Source organism: Sapajus apella, unplaced genomic scaffold, assembly GCF_009761245.1.
Source record: "Sapajus apella isolate SASKATOON/1434 unplaced genomic scaffold, GSC_monkey_1.0 scaffold1, whole genome shotgun sequence".
Classification (NCBI taxonomy): domain Eukaryota; kingdom Metazoa; phylum Chordata; class Mammalia; order Primates; family Cebidae; genus Sapajus; species Sapajus apella.
The window spans coordinates 24,583,301-24,608,590 of record NW_022436941.1 but is presented as its reverse complement, the minus strand read 5'-3'; the positions used below and the strand labels follow the sequence as shown (position 1 = coordinate 24,608,590).

Genomic DNA, 25,290 nt, shown 5'->3' with positions numbered 1-25,290 from the left:
GTGAGTGCATTATATACTCTACAGAAAAACAAAAATGTATACTTGGAATAGAGTCCAGCCCATTTACAAATTTCTCATTAAGTAACAGATAAAGATTTGGTGAAATGGACAGTATGGTTAATGTCTGGCATGAGGATAAACATAAGAAAGCAAGTAAATTATAATTCTCTCATTATTCTGTTGCCAAATGACACTTCCACTTTAGCAAGTAAAAGGAAATCTCTGCCATGTTTTGTCCATTTTGTGTAACCACATTATTGTTCGGGTACTTGGAGCTTATTTGTGTGATTTTGATGAGTAATATTCTATTGTTTTAACATTATTATTTTAAATTGAAAGTATTGCAAACTCTACAAAATTATCACGTAAGCAATGTAGGTAGTTCAGGATTTACATAATTCAAGAAAAACTTTTAAGCAGAAATTAAAGGAAAGTCATTTCCTTAGCATTTTTTTCTCTAATGTTTTGCAGAACATTCTTTCTTAGATAACTGCGTTCACAACAGGACAAATATTTTAATTATCTCACTTGGTAACTTTCATTCCAAGATCTTTAAGTTTTACATATGTTCTTTAACATTAATGCTGGCAATTCTATTGAAATTGCTTACATGATATTTTTGTAGCATTTACAATACTTTCAATTTACAGTAATAATTGATTTTAAAACAATAGGCTATTACTCACCAAAATCACACAAGTAAGCTGCAAATACACAAGCAATAGCGTGGTCACGCCAAATGAACAAAACATGGCAGAGATTCCCTTTTACTTGCTAAAGTGGAAGTGTCATTTGGCAATATAATACCAAGAAAATTATAATTTACTTGCTTCGACAGCTTTAAAATTATAGGACATTTGATAAACTTTTTTAAATTAGGAGAATTAACCTTATTTCAAATTTTAAAAGTAGGACTATTAATATTCTAACAGCCAAATCGTTTTAAATTTTGTATGATTTAAATTTGCTTAATATGTAACATACTATATAACCCCCACTAACAGTGCAATTCTGTTTGGATCCTTAGTAATATATCCTGAATAGGGAGGCAAGGGCTCAGAGTGCACAAAATGTCTATAGAATCTACACTTACTGTAAGGGTAGATGGTGGTATGACCCATTCCAAGGGTTGTTTTATGATTCCAGAGTTGTACATGGTGTTGTCAAAGAGTGACATAACGCACTTTTAAGGGAAATCACTGTTTAGAACTTAGTGAACAGCCTTCAGGGGTTTTCTCAGGACATGGAGGCATGCAAACATTTTATTATATAGGTTCTTCTGAAAAGGTAAGACTTTGACTCTAGAGCAGCAGGGAACTGGAGCAAGCAGGTTACCTCTTTTCAAAATCGCTACTGGTTTTCCTAATCAGCGCTTAACTGTTTTGATTTAGATACGCATCTGGGCCCGCAAAGATGCCATTGCAAGTGGAAATGCAGACTTTGCTTTGAACATCACAGGCCCCACCTTCTCTTTTCTGGAGGATTTGTTTAATATCAGTTACTCTCTTCCAAAAACAGGTGAGGCACTCTTTTCCTTTCAGTGCATTTGGTTTTCTGTTATTTGGGCCCTTGGTTGAGGCCTGGCGATACAGAGACAAACCCATAAGGATCCACTGTTGCTATTTAGCTGCTGTTTTGGAGTTAGCCTCCTGACCTATGTTTTACACCTTCAGAAACACACAGAGGCCCACCTCTCTACCTCTGTACAGAGCCATGTGCTCAGCAGCTGCTGAAGAGCTCTTAGACTTTTTAGGTCTCACCTGGCTGCTCAGTGGCAGCCTCCCATCCTCTAGACACTGCTTCCTCTTTTGTGTTCGAGCCTTTTGTCTCATACTGCAAGTGTGCAATGCTCTGTCTGGATCATCTTAGCTAGCGGACTTTCAGAAGTTGCTTCATTTCCCTTTAGTAAATTGTATTTTTTAAAATTAGTGGTCCTAACTGTGAATTTTCATTATATAAAATTGGAATCATATGTTAATATAATAGGATCCTTATGGAAATATGTAAATATTTAACCTCTCATAGATCTATGTGGTATGTCCTTAAAATTGCATAAGCCACTCAGCTCAAAGTTGTTCAATATTTTTTCTCTCTAACTTGAAAGTATCTTGTAAATATGTTTTGTTCCTCTGACATGTGAGTTGGAGACTTTGAAAAAGTATGCTCTGCCTATAGTGGCAGATAGTGGAAGAAGATGGGGAGTAAATATTTGGGAGGATGAACCTCCTGGGCCCCAGGAAGCCAGGGCCTCTGCAGCTCAATCATTCTGGCTAACGAGGAGTGGGAAATGAAGGAACAGAAACCAGCCTTGGCCCGTTCAGAAATACTGGAGGTGACACCTATGATTTAGGGAGTTGGAGGCAGCAGGAGCTCAGGCATGGAGACCAAGCTCCTGGCATTTCTGGGGCTGGAGGCTCCCAAAATGTCCCTTATCTTGGCAAGAAAAGTTCTATTTGTATTTATGTAGATGAGAAGTGCAGAGTCATCCTTGATACCCTGTTCCCGCACCATCAATCTAATTAGTCACCTCATCATCCCCTACATCCATCCACCCACTTACTTCTTCCTGTCCCCCAGTTCTCCCTAATTTTCATCATCATCTCCACCACAGCTGTCCTCTCATAGCTTCTCCACATTCCCTCCTGCCCCCTCCAAGCCATGCTTCATATGAAGCCAGAAGGATCTTTCCAGAGCAAATCTGATTATGTTACTATTCTCTTTAAAAACTCTTTGTGACCTCCCATTGGCCTGAGGGTTAAGTCCAAAGTCAGCACCATGTCTTTATAATGGTGCATCTCTTACCAGCCTCTCAGGGCTTTTGGCTGTTCCTGAGTGGGACGGCTGCTTTAGCACTGTCTCTGCCCTCTCCTATGTGTTCACCTTCCTCTTGTCTCCTCCAGGCTCTTACACATGCAGTTTGCACATCCTGAAATGCCTTCTATCCACTGATTAATTCAATTCTATTTCTCAACTCAATGCCCCCTCATCCAGGAAGCCTTCCCTGACTTCTTTTCTCCAACTTCCACAGCATCCTACATATTTCTCCATCTGACCTCTTGATCAATTGGATTTTAATTGTCTTCCTCATTAGAACTTGGAGTTAGGATCTGAATGGTTTTTTTCTTTGTGCTGCCAGAACCTATGGCAGTCAGGTGGTCAACAGTAAACTTTTGGGGGTATGGAGGAAATAAATATATGTGATTAGTTCAGTAATTCCACTTAAATTCTGACCAGATTATTAACTCCTGAACATCAGGGATACATTTGATACTTTCTCCATAAACTTCATAGCATCTCAATTGGTGCCACCCTATGAGCACCCACAGAAGGTGCTCAATCAAAACTTCATTTTTGTTGATAGGTGATTAAAATAAGGAATTCCTCTATTACTGGATTTTTAGGAGAAAGATAACTAATATTTCTTTTTTTTTATTTTGGGGATTTAAAAAATGTTTTAATTTTTAATTCTCGTGGGTACATAATAGGTATATAAAGTTAGGGGACACATGCAATGTATAATAATCGCATCCTGGAAAATGGAGTATCCATTCTCTCAAGCATTTATCCTTTGTGTTATAAGCAATCCAGTTATACTGTCTTAGTTGTTTTTAAATGTACAATTAAATTATTATTGACTGTAGTCACCCTGTGGAGCTATCAAATACTAGGTCTTATTCATTCTTTCTAATTTTTTTTGAACCCATTAACCACCCCAAGTTCCCCCAAGCCCCCCACTGCTTTTCCAGCCTCTGGTCACCATCCTTCTGCTCTTTATCTCCATGAGTTCAATTGTTTTGATTTTTAGATCTTTGGGGATTCTTTTTTCTTTAGGTTTGGAGTACACGTGCAGATCATGCAGGATTGTTGCATATTGCTTTAATTCTTTGTTGAATCACAAACAAAACAAAGCACATGCCTCCGCTACCAGTATTTCCCACATATGCCGTACTCCTACCCTCAGAGAGTTTGGTGAAAAACTATTTGGTTTATTTCTCCTGTGTTGTTCTTTTAGCTTATTTTCTTGTAGCTTGCTCAATGAATTTTTACTTTAGAATCTAAGATTATATGAGTTGTGTTCATGTATCCCATAAATAGAACAGTATTTTTTCTCATTTATTATCATTTTAATTCACTCTCAAGTCAAAAGTTAGATTCAATATCAAAATACTATAGTGACTGGTAGAGCTAGGTGTTTGGATTATTATTGTGCCAGTTGACACCTTTACCTGTAGGCTATGTGCCAGATTTTCTATACCTATACCGAGACTAATTATTAGCCTCCTATGTATTTTAAATATTGTCATATCACTTTAATTTTTGATTTTTGATAATTGATGAACATTTTAAATAAGATTTTTGGCTATTTGCAGTATTTCTTTGCTGCATTGTTCACCTTTCATTTTTTTTTCTCTGTTTGAGTTCTATAAATATTAAAAAGTTGTCTAATTGCTTGTGGTATATGCTTTTATATTTTCCCCTAGATTATTGTTTGCCTTTCAGATTAGTTTATAGTATATTTTGGTGAACTAAAGTATTTATTTATTTTTATTTATGCATTTTTTGAGATGGCATCTCACTCACCCAGGCTGGAGTGCAGTGGTGCGATCTCCCCTCACTGCCTCAGGTTCAAGTTATTCTCCTGCCTCAGCCTCCTGAGTAGCCAGAATTACAGGTGTTCACCACCACGCCCAGCTAATTTTTCTATTTTTAGTAGAGACAGTGTTTCACCATATTGGCCAGGCTTAGTTGGGTAGGCTGGTCTTGAACTCCTGACCTCAAGTGATTCACCCACCTAGGCCTCTCAAAGTGCCAAGATTATGCATAGAAGCCACCATGCCTGGCTAAAGCATTTAATTGAAATGGACTATTTTTAAAGAGCAGTTTTAGGTTACAGGAAGATTGTGCAAAAAATACAGAGTTCTCATATATTCTTTCTTTCCTTCCTTCTCCCCACTTTCTCCTGTTGCCAACATCTTGCATTAGTGTGCTACACTTGTTACAGTATTAAAACATTATTATTAACTAACCTCCCCAGTTTATCTTAGGGTTCAGTTTTTGCATTGTACAGCTCTGCAGGTTTTGGAAAGTGTGTAATGACCAGTATCCACCATTACAGTATCACACAGAATAGTTTTACTGCCATAAAAATCCCCTCTGCTCCATCTATTTATCTTCTTCTGCTTCCCCCGAATCCCTGACAACCACCAATCTTTTTATTATCTTTATAGTTTTGCCTATTCCAGAATGTCATATAGTTGTAATCACATAGTATGTAGCTTTTCCAGACCAGCTTGCTTTTACTTAGCAACATGCACTTAAAGTTTTCCATAGCTTTTCCTAGCATGATAAATCACTTCTCACCACTGAATAACACTCTGTTGTATTGGTGTACTGCAGTTTGTTTATCCATTATCCTATTTCAGGGCATCTTGTTTGCTTCCATCTTTTAGCGATTATGAATAAAGCTTCTGTAAACATTTGTGTGCAGGTTTTTGGGTGGGCATAAGATTTCAGGTCATTTGGGTTAATTCCAAGGAATGTAATTGTCAGATCTTATGGTCAACCTATTGTGACTGTACCACTTTGCATCCCCATGAGCAATGAATGAAAGTTCCTGTTGGTCCACATCCTCATCAGCATTTGGTGTTGCCAGTGTTTTGCATTTTAGCCATTCTAGTAGGTATGTGGTAGTATCTCATTGTTTTAATTTACAATTCTCTATGACAATGGATGTTGAGCATCTTTTTATATGTGTATTTGCCATTTGTATATCTTCTTTAGTGAGGTGTATGTTCAAATCTTTTGCCCATTTTGTAGTTGGGTTGTTTGTTTACTTACTGCTGAGCTTTAAGCATTCTTTGTATATTTGACTACAGTCCTTTATCAAGAATATTTCATTTTAATATAGTCAAAATAATTTATTTGCTGGCTTTTGTCATTGTTATTAGTCTTTAAAAAGCTTACTGTCCTTCAGGTTATAAATATTGCCTTGTATTTTTTGACAATTTTATGATTTCCTTTTAAGAGATATATTTAGAAATTCCATTTTGGGGAAGAGATTATTTTATTTTTTCCTCCATTTAAATCCACTTAGATATAATTGCCTTGCCTAGTTTTGACAACCATGCAATGGAAAACTGGGGACTAATGGTATTTGATGAATCGGTATTGTTGCTGGAACCAAAAGATCAACTGACAGAAAAAAAGACTCTGATCGCCAACATTGTTTCCCACGAGATTGCACACCAGGCATGTGGTAAAATGTTCTTTTTATTTCATGTGAAGTTATTCTTCAGGTGCTCTACCAAAATAGCATAAAAACCTTAATAAGAACCTGCCATATACCACATTTTAAAAAGAAAAACACCCCAAAGTATGGCAGTGAGTAAAAACAGGGAAGACTCAGATTCTGGTGGATTTGAGCTATTGGTGGCAGATCCTAGTGAGGTCTTACAGTTCTGCTGAGGGTTGGGTATCTACATCCAACAATTAACTTTGCTCCACAAAGTCTTCTTCAGGAAAAGTAACCCATGTAGACACAGGAGTATTTTTTTTTTCATTTCACCTAAAATACGGGATATTCAAAAGGATCACAGAAAGATTCCCTCATTTCATCAGCAGATTGTTATAAATTTCTACTTGTTGTTGGAGAGAGGTTAAACGGATGCAGGTAACACATTAATTAGGTGGAAATAATTAGCCCTTGGGCTACATTCCCAATGGTGGCATAAATGACAATTCGTTTCATCAGGTCTATTTGCTTTTGCATTGGGATTTTAGAAGTTTAGCTGTTTAATTTGATGATGAAGATTTTCATGTCTGCATTTCAGTGTCTGCTCCATTCATACCAGTTTGTTAAGAAAGAAATAATCTCAGGCCGGGCGCGGTGGCTCAAGCCTGTAATCCCAGCACTTTGGGAGGCCGAGGCGGGTGGATCACGAGGTCAAGAGATCGAGACCATCCTGGTCAACATGGTGAAACCCCGTCTCTACTAAAAATACAAAAAATTAGCTGGGCATGGTGGTGCGTGCCTGTAATCCCAGCTACTCAGGAGGCTGAGGCAGGAGAATTGCCTGAACCCAGGAGGTGGAGGTTGCGGTGAGCCGAGATCACGCCATTGCACTCCAGCCTGGGTAACAAGAGCGAAAGTCCGTCTAAAAAAAAAAAAAAAAAAAAAAAAAAAAAAAAAAAAAAAAAAAAAAAATCTCAACTGTGTTATCTTAGTAATGTGGCTCCGTTTGGAAAAGCACAATTTACTAGGATTCAACAACACCCTGATGCACAGTAAAATACACATATTCACAAGTTTTATTAAGTCACCCAAAGTGTCATTTTTTAGTATAGTCTAAGTGACACATTGTTTTGGAATACAGGCTGTTAGTAATTATAGCTGTTATAAGAATTTAGTTAAATACCAGGGCTTGGGTTTGTTAGTTTGGAAATCATTGTTTTTCTTTCCTAATCCTGTTCATCATCCATTTGACACTGATTTTTTTTTTTCTGTTTAACTCAAACAGAAAATAATTACAGCTGAGCCATATTGCAAAACATACGATTACTTGAGTGATTTGTACATGGCACAGATCAAATTATAAAAGAATCTTAAAACATAACTGCTTAAAGTAAAATCCAATTGCAACCTATTTAGAGTATAAGGAGCTAGAATTTGTAGGTGGTAAGTCAGCATTCAGGGCTTCTGTTTTATGGAGCTAAAAACAACTTTTGGGCCAAGTAGACAGTTTAAGAAATGCTATTATAACTGACCTTATGTTTAAACATTGCAGTTTTAAAACAAAAATTGCTTTCAGTCATTGGACATGGAATATTTCTGAGAAATGCATGACTAATATCTCATTATGTGAAAACAACAACATGTTTTCTGGTGTCCTGACTTCAAGTTTTGTTATTGATGGCAAATACATTTTAATTATGTCTTTTAAACTTACATTTATTTACAATTACAATGAATATTGTAATTACCATGAAAATAACTTAAAAATTAAATTTAAGAAAGCTCTTTTATTTTTCTCATTTCCAAAAGTGGTTTGGAAACTTGGTTACCATGAATTGGTGGAACAATGTCTGGCTCAAGGAGGGTTTCGCATCTTATTTTGAGTATGAAGTAATTAACTACTTTAATCCTAAATTCCCAAGAGTAAGTATGTTTATTAAATTTATTTAACATTTTTTTCCTAATTATAAAAGTAAGGCATATTGATTCTTAAAAATATATAAAATACAGAAAAATACAAGAAATGCTAAATTACCTGTAATACCTGAAATTATTTGTGATATCTTTTTGATATTTTTTATTCCAGGCTTTTAATCTATTGTAGATGTTTTTGAAAGTGGGAATTACATAAAAATTTGTATTGCTTTTTCTACTTCGTATTCGACTTCATATTTCTATTTCATAATCATGAGCATTTCTACCAATCAATTATTAGATCTTTTTTAAAGAGAAGATTTTAAATGACTGCCGAATATTATTTTCACTTATTCCTACTATATCTATTCCTTATTCCTACTACATCTATAGTGTAGGTCTCACTCTGTCACCCAAGCTAGAGTGCAGTGGTGCAATCTTGACTTACTGCAGTCTCAACCTCCTGGTCTCAAGAAATCCTCCCACCTCAGCCTTCCGAGTAGCTGAGACTACAGGTGCATGCCACCATGCTCAAATAATTTTTGTATTTTTTGTAGAGATTGGGTTTCTCCATGTTGCCCAGACTGGTCTAAAACTCCTGGATTCAAGGGATCCACCAGCCTCAGCCTCCCAAAGTGCTGGGATTACAGGCATGAGCCACCACGCCCAACCTAGACCGTATTTTAAAGTAGTGCAGTAGTGTATGACTTTTACGATAAGTAATATGCTACTTCACATTTAATATTATTACTGATATTGTTTTGCTAATTTGAGTAAATAGTAATATTGAAAAATAAATACATACATGTGCAAATCTAATTCTTTCAACTGTAGGTTTCACTTCTGATATTTAATTTATGTAGAGTAATTAGCTAGTGCTTTTAGAATGCCATGATAAAGCCAAATTGATTTAATTTAGATATTTAAATGTTTAGACTTCATGTTATCTTTTTTTTTTTTTGAGACAAAGTCTTTCTCTGTTGCCCAAACTGAAGTGCAGTGGCGTGATCTCGTCTCACTGCAACCTCCACCTCCCTGGTTCAAGCTATTCTCCTGCCTCAGCCTCCCGAGGAGCTAGGACTACAGGCACATGCCACCATGCCCAGCTAATTTTTGTATTTTTAGTAGAGACAGGGTTTCACCATGTTGGCCACGATGGTCTCTTGACCTCATGATCTGCCTGCCTCGGGCTCCCAAAGTTCTGAGTTTACAGGAGTGAGTCATCATGCCCGGCCCATGTTATCTTTTGATATAAACCTCACTTCTTTTATAAACCAGTGGTCTTTTCTTGGTTTGCATCTTCTCCTCTCTTCTGTCTCCTGTAACCTCTCTGGTTCTCAGGATTGCTCCTTCCTGCCTTTCTTTGCCGGTCTCCATCTCATCTCAGCTCCCAGTTGTTCCAAGGCTAGATTATTCACCTCTTTTCTCTTTACCTTCACTCATTCAAAGGTTTATTAAAATTGAAATACTATCTCCACTTCTTGGATCTTCTTTACAGACTAAATCTATTCATTCTGAAGGAGATTCTCAGATGATGTTCTTTCTATTATTTTGGAAGTAAGCTTTTCTTCTTTTACGGAAGTTGATAATGGATGGTAGGTAGGTGGTACTTGTTTTGGTTGATAGTTTGGCAGGAAAAAAAGTTGACAAGCCTATCTTGGTGCCACAGAAACCTTTTTTAAAACCTCTTTTCATCTATTTGTGAAATCACAGCATCTGGGAAGCACTGATGTAGTGCAGGCTTTTAACACTCAAATTCCATGCCACCTCGTCACCCTTCACAGGCATCCTGTAAGATGCCCCCAGCCCAGTCACTCTGCAGCACCTCTCTCTTCCTCCCCCTGGACTGTGCACAGGCCCTTCTTGTCCTGGAGGAAATTTTGGACATCATTATATAGATCATCATTATATAGAAAGTTTGGACATCATTATATAGACTGAAGTACTAAAAGGTTAAATGACTCTAAATGACTTGCCCAAGGTAATTTGCCCAATTGATACAGGACTGAGATTATAACCAGTTGTCTGGGTCTAGTCTGATGACAAGGATAATGATGGTAACAGCAATAATACTGTATTTACCATTCAATCAGGACTTAGAACTTAAGTGCCAGGCACTGTGAGCTCTATACATACATCATCTTACTCAGACGTCAAACCAACCATATGAGTGTTGTTGCTATTTCTGTTTTACAGGTGAGGAAACTGAGGTATAGAAGCATTAAGTAAGTTGCTCAAGGTCTCATAGTTATTAAATATCAGAGCTGTGATTCAATTCCAGGTCACGCTGACAGTGAAGCCCATGCTTTTAACCACTGTGCTCTATAGCAAAAACACAATGGAGAGTTCTTATCCTCAAGAAGCTAATTGGCAGTTGGGGGAGGGAGGGAAAGGGAGAAGGTTTGTGTCTTCAATATATGATCGTATGTATATATATGTATATATATACACACACTTTATCTACATATAGTATGTCTTTATTGTCTTAGCTGTTTTGAACTGTCCTTTCCACTTACTCTATGCCTACAAAAGTGTTTGTATCTCTTTCATGGCTTTTATTCACTCATGGTTAGTGCCATCTATAAGTGCTTTTAAAAGCAGTTGTTTAGACCCTAAATTAACTCTGTGGATAGAATAAATAAGGGAAGAAATTTAATTTCCATAAGACAATGAAATTTACCGCATTTTCTTAAGTTGATAGAATCCATCATGAACATCAATTTCAGTTACCTCTTATAACAACTAAAATGGTTTAAGTAATATCAGTATCTAGCAAAACTTCCCCAAAACATATTTCTGGTATTTTTTGAAGCTAAGATTTACAATGTTTGTCTCTTTTTGTGCCTTTTAATTATTTCCTTTTATCATTAGTTTCTTACCCATGTTTTCTACATCTCTTAGTTGCTCGTGGAGCTGAGTGAAAGCATCAGATCGTGGCGATTGAGGACATGCCATGATCTTTGTTTTTAAAAAGCTTAAGCTCTCCTTTCAATGATTTTTGGAGATCAAGAACCTTAACCTCTTTTTAATCTAGTAATATGATTGAAATTGAGTAACAGAGTCATAGACCCTTATGCAGAAACAGATTTTCAATTTTTTTCTATTTCAAAGTCTAATTTCAGCTGAAAGTCAAAGTCACCAAAGCATGATATGAATGGCTTATGGTCAAGGGGTCAGAACATTAAGAAGGAAGGCTTTCTGGAATTCTGAAGCTCTAGCCCTCACATTGCCACTTAATGACTTTCCTCCATCTTTCTGCTGCCTGATCTAAGAAAGCAGCAGACTTGGTGAAGGGAAAAGGTACATATGGGCACTGTGGTCATCAGATATTGCTCTGCCTTTACTATGATCATAAGCTGAGACAAGCAGATGAACACCTCTGAACTTTAGTTCCTCACTCGTAAAATGGGTTTCTTGCAGTCATTCCGTAGATGATAATGGCATTGCTAGGTACTGTTGAGACAACTACCATAAACTGACCATTAGTTTTATGTACTTATATAGAATTATTTATATTATCTCATTCAATCCTCAGGATAATTCTGAAGTATCATAATAAAAATAATAAGTAAACACAACAGTGGTTAATCCTTATTGAGCATGTCCTATTTGCTACCCATTGTGCTCAGAACATTATGTAAATTAATTTAGTTCTCATAATAATCCATTGAGGACATTGTTGTTTTACCCATTTTCAGATGGCAACTGAGTTTCAGAGAGAGAAAATCGGTGGTCTTTGATGAGTCACATAACTCCTAAAGGGCTGAGGAAGAATTCATACACAGGCACCTAAACTCCAAATCCTGTGTTTTTAACCACCATAATATTCTCTACAAATTTATTACAATAAATAGTGTTATATTTCTAAGGATAAGAGCAGATTTTATGCTGTGTTTGGTGGCTCACACCTGTAATCCCAACACTTTGGGAGGCCAACGTGGGAGAATCTCTTAAGCTTAGGAGTTTAAGACCAGTCTGGGCAACATAGTGAAATCCCGTCTCTACTAAAATTTTTTAAAATTAGCAGGGCATGATGATGCACCCTTGTAGTCCCAGATATTCAGGAGGCTGAGGTGAGAGGATTGCTTGAGCCTAGGAAATGGAAGCTGCAGTGCACTCCAGCCTGAGCAACAAAGTGAGACTCTGTCTCCAAAAAAAAAATAGAAGGAAGAAATTTTAATAGGTCTTCTCTGGCATATCACAGCTTGTGGGATAAAGTAATGGTGAATATATGGATTCATATTATCTAATCACTATATGCAGTATCTAGTTTTTTTGTTGTGTGTGTGTGTGTGTGTGTGTGTGTGTGTTTAAGCTGACATCATGTTTTATATGTTTCCTTCCAACAGAACCAAAACAGGCTACGGACAGCATCACTTTATGGCAGGCCCAGAGTAGAAAGGCCTCTAGGATGTTGATGAAGAGGTTACCTCATTTATCAGTTACCTTATATGGTTACAGTGGTATCAAGAAGGTTACATAAAACCTTTACCAGGCAGCCAGAAGAAGGAAAGACAATCCATTCTAATGGGGTTAGGGAAGACCCACAAAATATGGAGAAGCTGTATGAACAAAAATGTTCATTAAAACTGGTCAAAATAGTAAAAAGCTGAAAGCAACTTAAATGTCTAGCTAATAAAAGGGAAGTTATTAAATCAATTATGGTCCAATGACCCAATCGGTTATTATGCAGCTGTGTATTTATATATTTTAAGATTTTTCTTTTGCAAAAGTTTCATCTGCTGTACTTTGAAAAGAAAAAAATCATCTGTGATTTGATCACCCTGTGATAATCACTGCTAAGTTTTGGTTTATTTCCTTCCGATTTATGTTTCTATTTTCCTTATAATGCAGCAGCCATTATAAGGGATAATTATAAAGATGAGGTAGCAAAATTTTAAAATGCTATAATATGAACAAGATAACAAGTTTTTACAACTGTGGGAATAAATAGCACTTAGGAAAAAAGATGGAAAAGAACTACACTAACATTTTAATGGTGGTGATCTTCGGGTGTGATATTATGGATGTTTTTTATTTTCTCTATTTTCCACATTGTGCTTATAGGTCACCAGTGAGACACTCTCAAGAAGCCTTGAGTGTTAAACTAATAAAATCCATGCTTACTGATAGGATCAGACCTACGCAGATGACTCCTCCAAATCCTTGCTACTCAGTGTGATTATTAAACTAGCAACATCAGCATCATGGGGTAGTTTATTAGAAATATTAGATTCTTCTTCTGGCGTTACTTCAGGAAGAAATTGCTCTTATCTGTCTGAGAGAGAGAGCTGGTCTTTTGAAGAGTCCTATGGTTCTCATTAAAATATAATAAATTGCCTTCTCTTAATGCATGAGCCATAAACTGTAGTATCCAGTTTATGGATTTGTTTTCAATTTTCAATTACTACATCAGCATCTTTGTGAATTTGTAGATCTGGCATGCTTTTGGTTTGTAAATATTCATGAAAGAGAGACTGATTAATTTTAAGGAGTTATTGATAAAATTACCAATGAAATTTTAGAGAATTAAAACCACCTTAAGGAAGACCTTGTTAGGAGAGCCATGGACCTCCCTATGGGAAATGCAGTGGCTTTGGGGAACCACATTAACTTTTGTAATTGACTTTGTAAAAATTGAAATGAAAAAGGATACAAATAAGAGGGAAAGTATCCTACAGTTTTGTTATTCAAGAAATTCTGACTTATTTGGCATATTTCAACTTCTCAGTTACTGAATTTTTTCCTCTCTTCAATATCAGTTTTTGAAAGTATTTTAGGACCATTGTAGTTTGTTTTTCTGTGACACCTCAGGAGTTAATGTGGCTCAATCTTTTCCTTTATAGAATGAGGTCTTTTTTTCTAACATTTTACATCATGTCCTCAGAGAAGATCACGCCCTGGTGACTAGAGCTTTGGCCATGAAGGTGGAAAATTTCAAAACAAGTGAAATAGAGGAACTCTTTGACATATTTGTTTACAGCAAGGTAAAAGCAGTTAGAAATTTCCTTTGGTTCTGTACTCTTGTAGAAAGTTGCATATAATGGATTCCAAGGGTCCTATATCAATATGCAAGTTAAAACTTTTTATCAAAATAACCTTATTTTAATTCAATTCATGGGATTCAGAAAACATGATTAAATTAATTCTTACCTTGCAAATATCAATCAAGCCCATGTTAATGCTCAGTACCATTGACCATAGACTTTAACAACTTTCTACTTTCAAGGTGAACCCTTCTGCTTGGTGGAAATTTAATCTTGCCATGTAAAGATCTCAATTTTTTAAAATTTTATGTACTCTACATATGGGACATCTGCTTACCTTTTACCTCTCAATTAGTGACAGCCTACTATTTTATTAGCACATTTTGAAATAATTCAAACATTCAACTAAAAAGCAAAATGTGATCAGGAACACAGCTCAGAATATTGCTTATAAATATGGAATATGTCAGTATATGGATATTGAATTTTGTTCAAATAATGGACAACTTCTTTTGTCCTAGGGAGCGTCTATGGCTCAGATGCTTTCCAGTTTCTTGAATAAGCATTTATTTGTCAGTGCACTCAAGGTGAGTTTGCAAAATAATTGTTGCCTGGATGGCAGTAAACATAAACTGCATTGGCATGTTATTTATTCTAACCTTAACTCTTTTATTTTTACAGTCATATTTGAAGACATTTTCCTACTCAAATGCTGAGCAAGATGATCTATGGAGACATTTTCAAATGGTGATTGTCCTACTTTCTGACACGTTCTTGCTGAGTTGGTTTGTTTGATACAGGACAAGACTGGGAGGCCATAGGTGAATGGCAGTTCCATAGGAAAACAACTTTACCTTGTTATAGAACTGCCTTAGGTCATGGGTTGTGTCTTTAGTCTTCACTGTATTTCCAGTGCCCAGAACAGAGCATGGAACATGTTAGAACAAGAAATATGTGTTCAGAGAATGAATTAATGAACTAAAGAACCATTCCTATGTAGAGATAAACAGAGTTCTAAATTTGGCCCAGAAGATCACCCACCACAGGACTACTACATAAGTGAGGAAGAGAATAGCTACCAAGTTTCCTTTTGGAGATTGCTACTTCAAAACGTTTCACTGATAACCTTACCTGCTTTTGTGATGATTTTTTAAAACAGGCCATAGATGACCAGAGTACAGTTATTTTGCCAGCAACAATAAAAAACATAATGGACAGTTGGACACACCAGAGTGGTTTTCCAGTGATCACTTTAAATGTGTCTACTGGCATCATGAAACAGGAGCCATTTTATCTTGAAAAGGTTAAAAATCAGACTCTTCCAACCAACAAGTAGGTAGTTTTGCTCCTCTTTGTCTTCATCTTCCTTGGGTTGAGCTCTGGTCCAATGGGATCCAGCCTGTGGGTGGCGGAGCATTACCCCGACTTGGCACATACACTTCTGCAATATGACTATATACTGGGGTGAAGCAGAGACCCTGTGTCCTGGGCAATGCCGGAGACTTGAAGTTAGGGATTCAAGACAGTGCCCCTACCCTGAGATTTAGGGTTACATCAGCGCCAAAAGCTATGGGGTACTGTGTGTTCCTCTTCGTCCTTCAGACGGAGGTAATGAATTCCTTGGGATTCTGAGTGGGAGGCAATAAGATAGAGCCACAGATTGCCTTGTGTTAGTAAAGAGGAAAGGGAGTCTTGTTGCAGAGTAGTCTTCTCTTCCCTAGAAATGAAACTGAATGGTAACTATTTCCCTGAGGAAAATTCTGTATAGTTGTCTACATGTATGTGTGTGCATGCATGTGTTTGTGTATTTGTAGCCATACCCACACCATTAGAATTATGGTCTTTAGGGTCAATTAGACCTGGGCTCAAATATTGACTTCTCCAAAAATTCAAACCTTAGTTATTATTTAAGCTCTGTGAATTTCCGTTGCCTTATCTATATAGATGCAATAGCATGTATTCCAAAAGATTGTGTAAAAATGAAATTAGTATAAAATAACCTAGCCTTTATCCCTTTATTCTTCTCTTCCCTTTCTTAATTTGTTAGCTGATTTTCAACTGTTTTTGATGGTTTTAATCTTCACATTTTATTGCAATATCAGCACAAATGAGTAATTAATTTTCAAATACCATCACCAAAATTTTCAGATATTTCTACTCATTCTTTAAAGCCCCCAGAGGGAGAAATGGGAGACTCAAAGGTTCCTTTTCCCTGTAATACTCTGTGACTTTTGAGAAGATGAGTGTGTCTTAGCTATGTAGATAAACACAGACTCACAGTTGACAGTTTTGAAGACACCAGCCTTGTGGAAACTTAAGATTGGAAATATTGCCTAAACTCTGGGCAATATTCAGATAACAAATGTGCTTCCTGTGGTTGCCTACTTCATCCAGGTCACGTCCAGCAACGTGGGAAGAATGCAGGCATTCAATAAATATAAATGTTGTGACTGATTCCTGTTGAATACTTTTCAGATGGGGAGAACACTTGAGGTTGAAAGTATTTTGAAGTGTTAGTCAAGTGTTTTCTTCTAAACTACTTTTTACCTATCTGGGCATGGATTCAGTTAGATTGGGTTCTGTTTGCAGCATTTGAACTACCCTTGAGTGAAGCCAGGTGTCTATAATTCAACATACACAGGACTTGAAGGTTTCAGATATAAGAGAGTTTTAGTAGCTCCCTAAGTCATAAAAAGAAGTAAATCCATAAAACACAACAGGAGAGAGGAGTAAACAATAGCCAAAGTAAAACTGGCTTGTAAAAATAGCAGTGAATAATCCTAAGAACAAAGGCCTGCATATTCACACAGAATGACCAAACAATCTGAGTTCTGTGTGCTATTTCATCATCTCTTTAATACTGGCTCAGAGTGTCTATTCTCATGTGCGAAAAGTAACTAAATTTTTTATTTTCTTCCAATAAGTGGCACGTGGATTGTCCCTATTCTTTGGATAAAAAATGGAACTACACAATCTTTAGTATGGCTAGATCAAAGCAGCAGTAAGTAACACATTTTTCAAACATCTTTACATATATGCGTATATAAAGGCAGAGAATAAAATATTGAAATGTCTAGCTTTTAAAAAGCTATCTCATTTCCATTTTTTTGAGACTGAGTCTTGCTCTGTTGCCCAGGCTGGAGTGTAGTGGTATGATCTCGGCTCACTGCAACCTCCACATCCCAGGTTCAAAGATTCTCCTGCCTCAGCCTCCTGAGTAGCTGGGATTACAGGCGCACGCCACCATGCCCAACTAATTTTTGTATTGCTAGCAGAGGTGAGGTTCCACCATGTTGGTCAGGCTGGTCTCGAACTCTTGACCTCCCAAATTGCTGGGATTACAGGCGTAAGCCACCATGCTCAGCCGAAAAGCTATCTCATTTCAAACTGAAATATCACTCTTGTCGAACATAGAGTTTTAAAGAAAAGTGTCAAATCAAAAGCCATTTTATGTGAAAAATATAGAATTACATGGTAAGAGCAATATGTATTCTAGAATTCCTTTAAATTTTTGTTTTATTGGTTTGTTGTTTAGAATCAAATGTGTAGTATAAATAGGTATTAAAATCTTTTTAAAACGTACCATTTCAAATTATTCCCATATTCCTTTATAGAAGTATTCCCTGAAATGCGAGTTTCAGATTCTGACAATGACTGGGTGATTTTGAATTTGAATATGACTGGATATTATAGAGTTAATTATGATAAATTAGGTTGGAAGAAATTAAATCAACTACTTGAAAAGGATCCTAAGGTAAGGTTACTTTTGATACTTTTAATTAAATATAGTTTATAATGCCTACTCTAGTGTTTTAGAGGTTGAGCATTCTGGTGGGAAGACATTCCAACCCCATTCCTGCCCCTCATCTCCAGACATATGAAAGAGATGTTTTTTCTTGTTCTTAGCAAGTAGAGATTTTGATTAAATGTGTTGTGTTTTTGAACATTCATCTTACTTTTCCAAAACATTTCCTGGTTTTGGAAATCCAGGATGATGGATTCTATTCATCATTAGTTTTGTGATCTTTGGCAAGTTACTTAAATGTTCTGGTTCCATTTCTTCATTTTAAAATGAGAATATTATCATATTTTATTCATCATGAGGATTAGAGATGATGTAGGTAAAAGTATACTTAAAATTTCTAAACCCATAACAGGTACCCAGTAAATGTTAGAAAATATTAATTTTACTTCTAAAATATATTTCCACTCTACCTCAAAAGAGAGAATTTAGTTCACAAAACAATAATAATCCAGTATCACTTTATATTATAAAATAAGTATAAGTAATTATGCAGTGTATAAACACTAAAATGTTGGCCAGCTCTAATCAATCAGATTTTAATTGATTAAACTAAATTTCCATGAGCAGAGCTGGATGCTGGCTTAGGAGTCAGTACAGTTGGCTCTACTGTGACTTGCTGTGTACCCTTGGGTGGTTCATTTAGACTCCATTCACAAAGCTTGAGTGTTGAACTAAAAGATGTCTCTATGTTAAGTGTCTCTGTGTTTGAAAGTTCTCTGAGACACACAGCAGTCTCTCTAGCATATTGGTTTAGAGCTTAGGTTCTGGGTCAGAAAGACTTGTGTTCATATTTTGTTCATTGTTTGCCAGAGGTATGGCACATTCAAGCCAAATCTCCCCTTTTTAAGAATATAGAAAAAAAAATCTCTTCAGTATGCCTGGAGGTGAGCGGGGTGGGAATGAAGGTGGACTCTCTTCCTAACAGAAAGATCAACCATTAAAAGGCTAGAGAAGGCATCCTGGTTGTACCTCAGTTTCTTATATGTGTACTAATGGGTATGATATACCAAACTTACAGATTAAATAAGATAATATATGTATTATGTTTAACAGAGGCCTGACACAATTCAGGGATTCATGACATGTTCAGTAATTAAAACAAATTATTGGGATTTTGAATAAAGCCACAAAGGCCACTTACAATAATATTTTCTTTCCAAATCTTTTCAGAGTGGCTAGTTATAACATTTCTAAAAGCATTCTAAGCCATGCAAGCATGAGGTTATACCATTATAGTAATTTCTTGAAACCATTGTAGATTTATTCATTGAAAAACAAAGGCAACTTATTTCTACAACATAATTGGTGAGCAAATAAAAGAGAATCTTTATGATTAATATTAATCGAGAAAATGTTAGTACTACCAGAGAAGAAATTAGACTATACCAGCTGAAGAATTAAACTTGACTTGCTCAGATGCTTAAAGAAATGTTGTGAAGATAAAGTCTTTGGACCAAATATATCACAGTGCTGAGAGTTGCTGAAGGTGTGATGTAGGAGGCCTTGGACACCCTTAGGGTCTGAGCTGAGAGCAGAGTCCGATGGCCTGGCAGTGCCAAGGAGTTCAAACAGAAGCCTAAAGAAGTACACTGGCAATTGGCCTCTGCTGTTTCATGGATATAAAGGGATCTGTTGGTGGCATTCTGTCACATTAGTAAAATCTTTAGATAAATACCATGTAAAAAAATATGGTACCTCAATGTTACCAAAATAGCACTAAATAATATTTATTTAAGGACTTCCATGCCAAAAACTTCCCTGAAACTAATTTGGATGTTGTAATACAATTTAATGTATACTTGTTTTGGACAGGTCTTCTAAATTTGGTTGCCTGTTTATTTTTTAACATGGTGTGTTTCGGGAGTATTTTGGCAAAACTCTCTGCCCTATTTAAACTTTATAATTGATGTCCAGAGGGGTCATTTATTTAAATAAAATAAAAAAAAAACCATATATGATAAATAAATTATGAGGTCTATCCTTAGTAATTATTGTTTCTCTGCAGATGAGATAATTCATGTGAAGGTGCTTTATAGGCAGCAGTAATCTCTAAATTGTTGTTATTTTGAAAACTTTTTACTGAAAAATGTTCTCATATTTTCCTGCACATATTTGGGTCTAATTCTGTAGGCTATTCCTATTATTCACAGACTGCAGTTGATTGATGACGCCTTTTTCTTGTCTAAGTGAGTATGTTTTCTTCTCTCACGGTTTTAGAATGTACCTTGAGACCTTTATAAAAATAATAGCCTCATCACTATGAATTTGATTATTTAGCATATATAGGCCTAACTTATTAAGATTAGGATGAAGTTCTATAGCTGCAGTGGAATTTTACAATTTAATAAGTTGCTGGAAATAAAAAGACTACCAGTTGAGATTTTGCAGTGATTTCTGTTATCCAAGGGTGATGGCTATAATTTTAATGCAATCTTGCCTGTATTTTAGTATATTGCAGAATTATTTATTTTATTTACATTAGATTTACTCAGTGTAAGATATGCTAAGTGTTTAACCAGGTAAGTTAATAAATGTTCAAAATTTAAAGTTTCAGCCAATAAAATTAAGAAATATATGTAATAAATTAGTATTTTTTCTCTTTCTTTGGCCAGCCATATGTCTTAAATAAATGTCTACTTATTTTATACTTCTTTACTACTTTTTCTCTCTGTGAACTGCAGCACATTTCTTTGTCTAATACTTTGCTGAAAATCCAATCCCTCTCTCTAAGATTACTGTAACTTTGATATTATTCACTATATCGTTCTGAAAATGTCGCTTTTGCTTCTTGAGATGGGACCTCCCGTATCTGACTCCTCTTCTATTGCTATGAGCTCTCTTAACACCAATTATAGTTATATTACTTTCTTCTGTCTTTCTTTTGATAACTCATTCACTCTTGGGTTTTGGTGATCATTTTATTGCGTATCTGTAGAGTGCCAGCAGATGTAAGATCCTCATTAAACGTTTGTAGAAGGACTTGTTGATGACTTACAAATCTACATTGCTACTTATCTTTCCACCTGTCTCAGGTTTATCATGTGGTCATCCAAATTCAGTGCTGTAAACACTGAACTTCATTTTTGCCTCTACCTTGCTCTTACTATCAATTTCTCTCTGCATGTTAAAGGTACTACTGTTCTTCTCATCACCCAAACTTGAAACCTCAGAAATATCCTTGATTCTTCTCTTTGCCTCATCTTACATGCACAGTCACCAAGTCCTATCTCTCCATTCTTGGAAATGTCTTTTGGAGGCTCACCTTACCATTTTCACTGCTTCCACACTAAGCCAAGCTTTCATCATCTCTTGCCTGGCCTATTAAATTAGACTCCAGCCTTCAGTCCTTTTGAATTTCATCTGTCTTCATTAACACTACTGCAATAAAATTGTTAGACATCAATTTCGTTATGCTATTCCAATTGTTTAATGCCTAGAGTACCTTTCCACCTAATCTAAACTCTTCATCCTGACATGCAAGGATCTGCACATGTCTGAGCCAACTTACCTATTAGGCCCCATTTCTCACTATGCACAAAGGAAATACCCTGCCTCAGCTTGGTCTGCCCATCATACTAATTCCCACCTTATCTTCTTTCTCCTGGGCTGCCTTCCCCTTTTTCTACCTATTTTAATCCTATGCATCCTTCTCTGCTCTTCTCAAGTTCCTTCTCTATGAAGCCTTCCCTGACTCTTCTCTCTTACCCCTGACTTTTCCATATGCATATTTTTCTTCTTGGCTGTTTTATAGTATTCATTGCCTTTTCTGGGATCTTTCATTAGTAGCTTCTTATGCATAAGTCTTAGCTCTTCACTGAAGCTTCTCAATGGTTTGCAAGGGCAGTGTCATATGTACCACAGGCATACCTCATTTTATTGGCCTTTGCTTTATTGCACTTCACAGATATTGCATGTGTTACAAATTGAAAATTTGTGGCAACGCTGAGTCAAGCAATTCTATCAGCATCATTTTCCAACAGCATGTGCTCATGTTATGTCTCTGGGTCACATTTTAGTAATTCTTAAAATATTTCAAACTTTTTTTCATTATTGCTATATCTGTTACAGTGATCTGTGATCAGGCTTTGTCAATGTTATAACTGTAATTGTTTTGGGATGCTATGAACCAAGCCTGTATAAGGCAGAAAACTTAATCAGTAATTATGTGTGTTCTGACTGCTCCGCTGGCCAGCCATTCCTCCACCTCTCTCCCTCTTCTCTGGCCTTTCCATTCTCTGAGAAGCAGTAATATTGAAATTATGCCAATTAATAACCCTACCATGGCATTTAACGGTCCAAGTGAAAGGGGGAGTCATGCATCTTTCACCTTAAATAAAATCTAGAAATGATTAAGTTTAGTGAGGAAGACATGTTGAAACTGAGATAGGCCAAAACTAGGCCTTTTGCACCAAACAGCCAAATTGTAGATGTAAAGGATAAATTCTTGAAGGAAATTAAAAGTGCTACTCCAGTGAATACATGAATGGTAAAAAAAAAAAAAAAAAAAAAAAAAAAAAAAAAAGGTAAAGCAGCATTATTGCTGATATGGAGAAAATTTGTATGATTTGGATAAAAGATCAAACCACCCACAACATTCACTTAAACCAAAGCCTAATCCAGAGCTAGGTCCTCACTCTCTTCCATTCGATTAAGGCCAAGAGAGGTGAGGAAGGTGCAGGAAAATGTGCTAGTTTAAAGCTAGGAGAGGTTGATTCATGAAGATTAAGAATCCATCTCCATAACAAAAGTACAAGGTGAAGCAGCAAATGTTGATGTAGAAGTTATAGTAAGTTATCCAGAAGATCTAGCTAAGATAATTGTTAAAATAGCTGCACCAAGCAATAGGTTTTTAACATGAAACAGTCTTATATTGGAAGAAGATGCCCTCTAGGACTTTCATAGCTAGAGAGGACAAGTCAATGCTTGTCTTCAAAGTTTCAAAGGACAGGCTGACTCCCTTGTTAGGGGCTAATGCAGCTGGTAGCTTTAAGTTGAAGCCAGTGCTCATTTACCATTCTGTAAATCCTAGGGTCCTTAAACATTATGCTAAATCAACTCTGCTTGTGTTCTGTACATGGAACAACAAAGCCTGGATGACAGCACATCTGTTTACAGTATGGTTTGCTGAATATTTTAAGCCCATTGCTGAGATCTACTGCTCAGGAAAGAAAAGATTCTTTCCAAAGTATCACTGCTTGTTGACGATGCACTTGGTTACACAAGCACTATAATGGAGATGTACAAGGAGATTAATGTTGTTTTCATGCCTACTAACACAACATCAATTCTTCAGCCCACAGATCAAGGAGTAATTTCTACTTTTAAATCTTATTATTTAAGAAATACATTTCATAAAGCTATAGCTTTCATAGATAATGATTCCTCTGATGAATCTGGTCAAAGTAAATTGAAAATCTCTGGAAAGAATTCATCATTCCAAATGCCATTATGAATATTTGTGATACATGAAAGGAGGTAAAAAAAATCGGTATAAATAGGAGTTTTGAAGAAGTTTTCCATCCTCATTGATGACTTCAAGAGGTTAAGATTTAGCAGAGGCAGTCACTTCAGGTATGGTGGAAATAGCAATAGAACTAAAATTAGAAGTGGAGCCTGAAGATGCAACTGAATTGCTGCAATCTCATCATAAAACTTGAATAGAGGTGAAGTTGCTTCTTATGAATGAGCAAGAAAAGTGATTTCTTGAGAAGGAATCTAATCCTGGTGAAGACGCTATGACCATTGCTGAAATGACAACAGAGGATTGAGAATATTATGTATACTTCGTTGTTAAAGCAGCAGCAGGGTGTGTGAGAGGATTGACTCCAATTTTGAAAGAAGTTCTGCTGTGGATAAAATACTATTAAACAGCATCACGTATTACAGAGAAATCTTTTGTGAAAGGGAATTGAGCAATGTGGCAAACTTTATTGTTGCTTATTTTAAGAAATTGCCGTAGCCACCCCAGCCTTCAGCAACCACCACCCTGATCAGTTAGCAGCCAAGGTTACAACTTGCTGAAGGCTCAGATTGTTGTTAGCATTTGTCGACTATAAACTACTCTTAAATTAAGATGTGTAAAACTGTTTTTCCCTGATATAATGCCATTGCACACTTAATAGACTACGGTATAGTGTAAACATAACTTTTATATGCACTGGAAAAATCAAAAAAATCATATGAATTCCTTTATTATGATATTTGTTTTATTGTGGTGGTCTGGAACAGAATCCACCATATCTCTGAGGTTTGCCTGTAGTTGATGTGCACATAAGTAGCTGGCAGAGCATTAGATAGAGAATTACTTCAAATTAATACTTGTTGAGTGCAAATTATACTCTCATAAGAATGCATACTAAATGCATAACTCTTCTATTTCCTAATAATCAGTCCAACATTTGGCCTGAATTTTCTCTAGTCTTCAAGACTTTGGACACGTTAAAGTACCAAATTGAAATGGAGGGCTTGTCAACTTTGCTTCGGTTTCATCTTTTCTATAAGATGAGACGCTTACCTTCTTGTTCTTGACTTACTCACATGCCTTATTGAAGTCAGGCATTGAAACATGGAATAAATGTCAAACGCTTACTCACATGCCTTATTGAAGTCAGGCATTGAAACATGGAATAAATGTCAAACGCATGCCAATTATTTAGCAAGTGAAGGTTTTTTGAGTGTGTGTGTTTTTAAATCAAACAGAAACAATTATATTGAGATTGAAACAGCACTTGAGTTAACCAAATACCTTGCTGAAGAAGACGAAATCATAGTATGGCATACAGTCTTGGTAAACTTGGTAACCAAGGATCTTGTTTCTGATGTGAAGAACTCTGATCTATATCCGTTATTAAAGGTAATTTCATCTTTCTTATGTAGTTTTTAAACAAATCCTTTCTTCTTCTTTTCATATTGTAGCCAGCATCCGTAAGACAGGTCTTTTCCATTGTTAAGAAAGTAAATGTACATTTATTTTATAAAGAAAATAAATATATAAATAAAAATATACTTTTAAATTATATATATATATATATATATATATATATATATTTTTTTTTTTTTTTCAATGACTGATTGGGCTTTGAAATTTAAACCTTAGTCTAGACCTGGTCTAGGAGATGAGTGACGATTGGAGGGGTACTTCATTCTTGGTGAAGTGAGGGTGTCCTAAGAAACCAGAAGTGGATGGAAATGGTATGCCCAGTTTTTTTTAGGAAAAAGGATAATATTTATTAGCAACTATTTTCCTGAGAGATTGTTAGGCAAACAGAATGACTTTTAACAACTCTGTGTTTAAAATTGCAGTATTCTTATCCATAGCAATAGCACTTAAAACCAGAGAGATATATTCTAGA

The 25,290-nt window shown here is 36.1% G+C and overlaps 1 protein-coding gene across 3 annotated transcripts in view; it reads left to right on the top strand.

Moving 5' to 3' along the window:
- Positions 1–25,290, top strand: part of LVRN (laeverin) — a 73,086-nt gene that overhangs the window by 34,785 nt on the left and 13,011 nt on the right. For all 3 annotated transcript variants that reach the window (XR_004267493.1, XM_032273992.1, XM_032273983.1), the window contains exons 4-14: positions 1,392–1,518; positions 6,095–6,249; positions 8,042–8,155; positions 13,993–14,133; positions 14,655–14,720; positions 14,815–14,880; positions 15,293–15,465; positions 17,058–17,134; positions 17,748–17,887; positions 20,069–20,124; positions 24,638–24,791. Coding sequence is in view for 2 of the 3 variants with exons in the window: in XM_032273992.1 (XP_032129883.1) it covers positions 1,392–1,518; positions 6,095–6,249; positions 8,042–8,155; positions 13,993–14,133; positions 14,655–14,720; positions 14,815–14,880; positions 15,293–15,465; positions 17,058–17,134; positions 17,748–17,887; positions 20,069–20,124; positions 24,638–24,791 (1,269 nt within the window). In the remaining variant the exon portion in view is untranslated. The remainder of the gene's footprint in view (positions 1–1,391; positions 1,519–6,094; positions 6,250–8,041; positions 8,156–13,992; positions 14,134–14,654; positions 14,721–14,814; positions 14,881–15,292; positions 15,466–17,057; positions 17,135–17,747; positions 17,888–20,068; positions 20,125–24,637; positions 24,792–25,290) is intronic.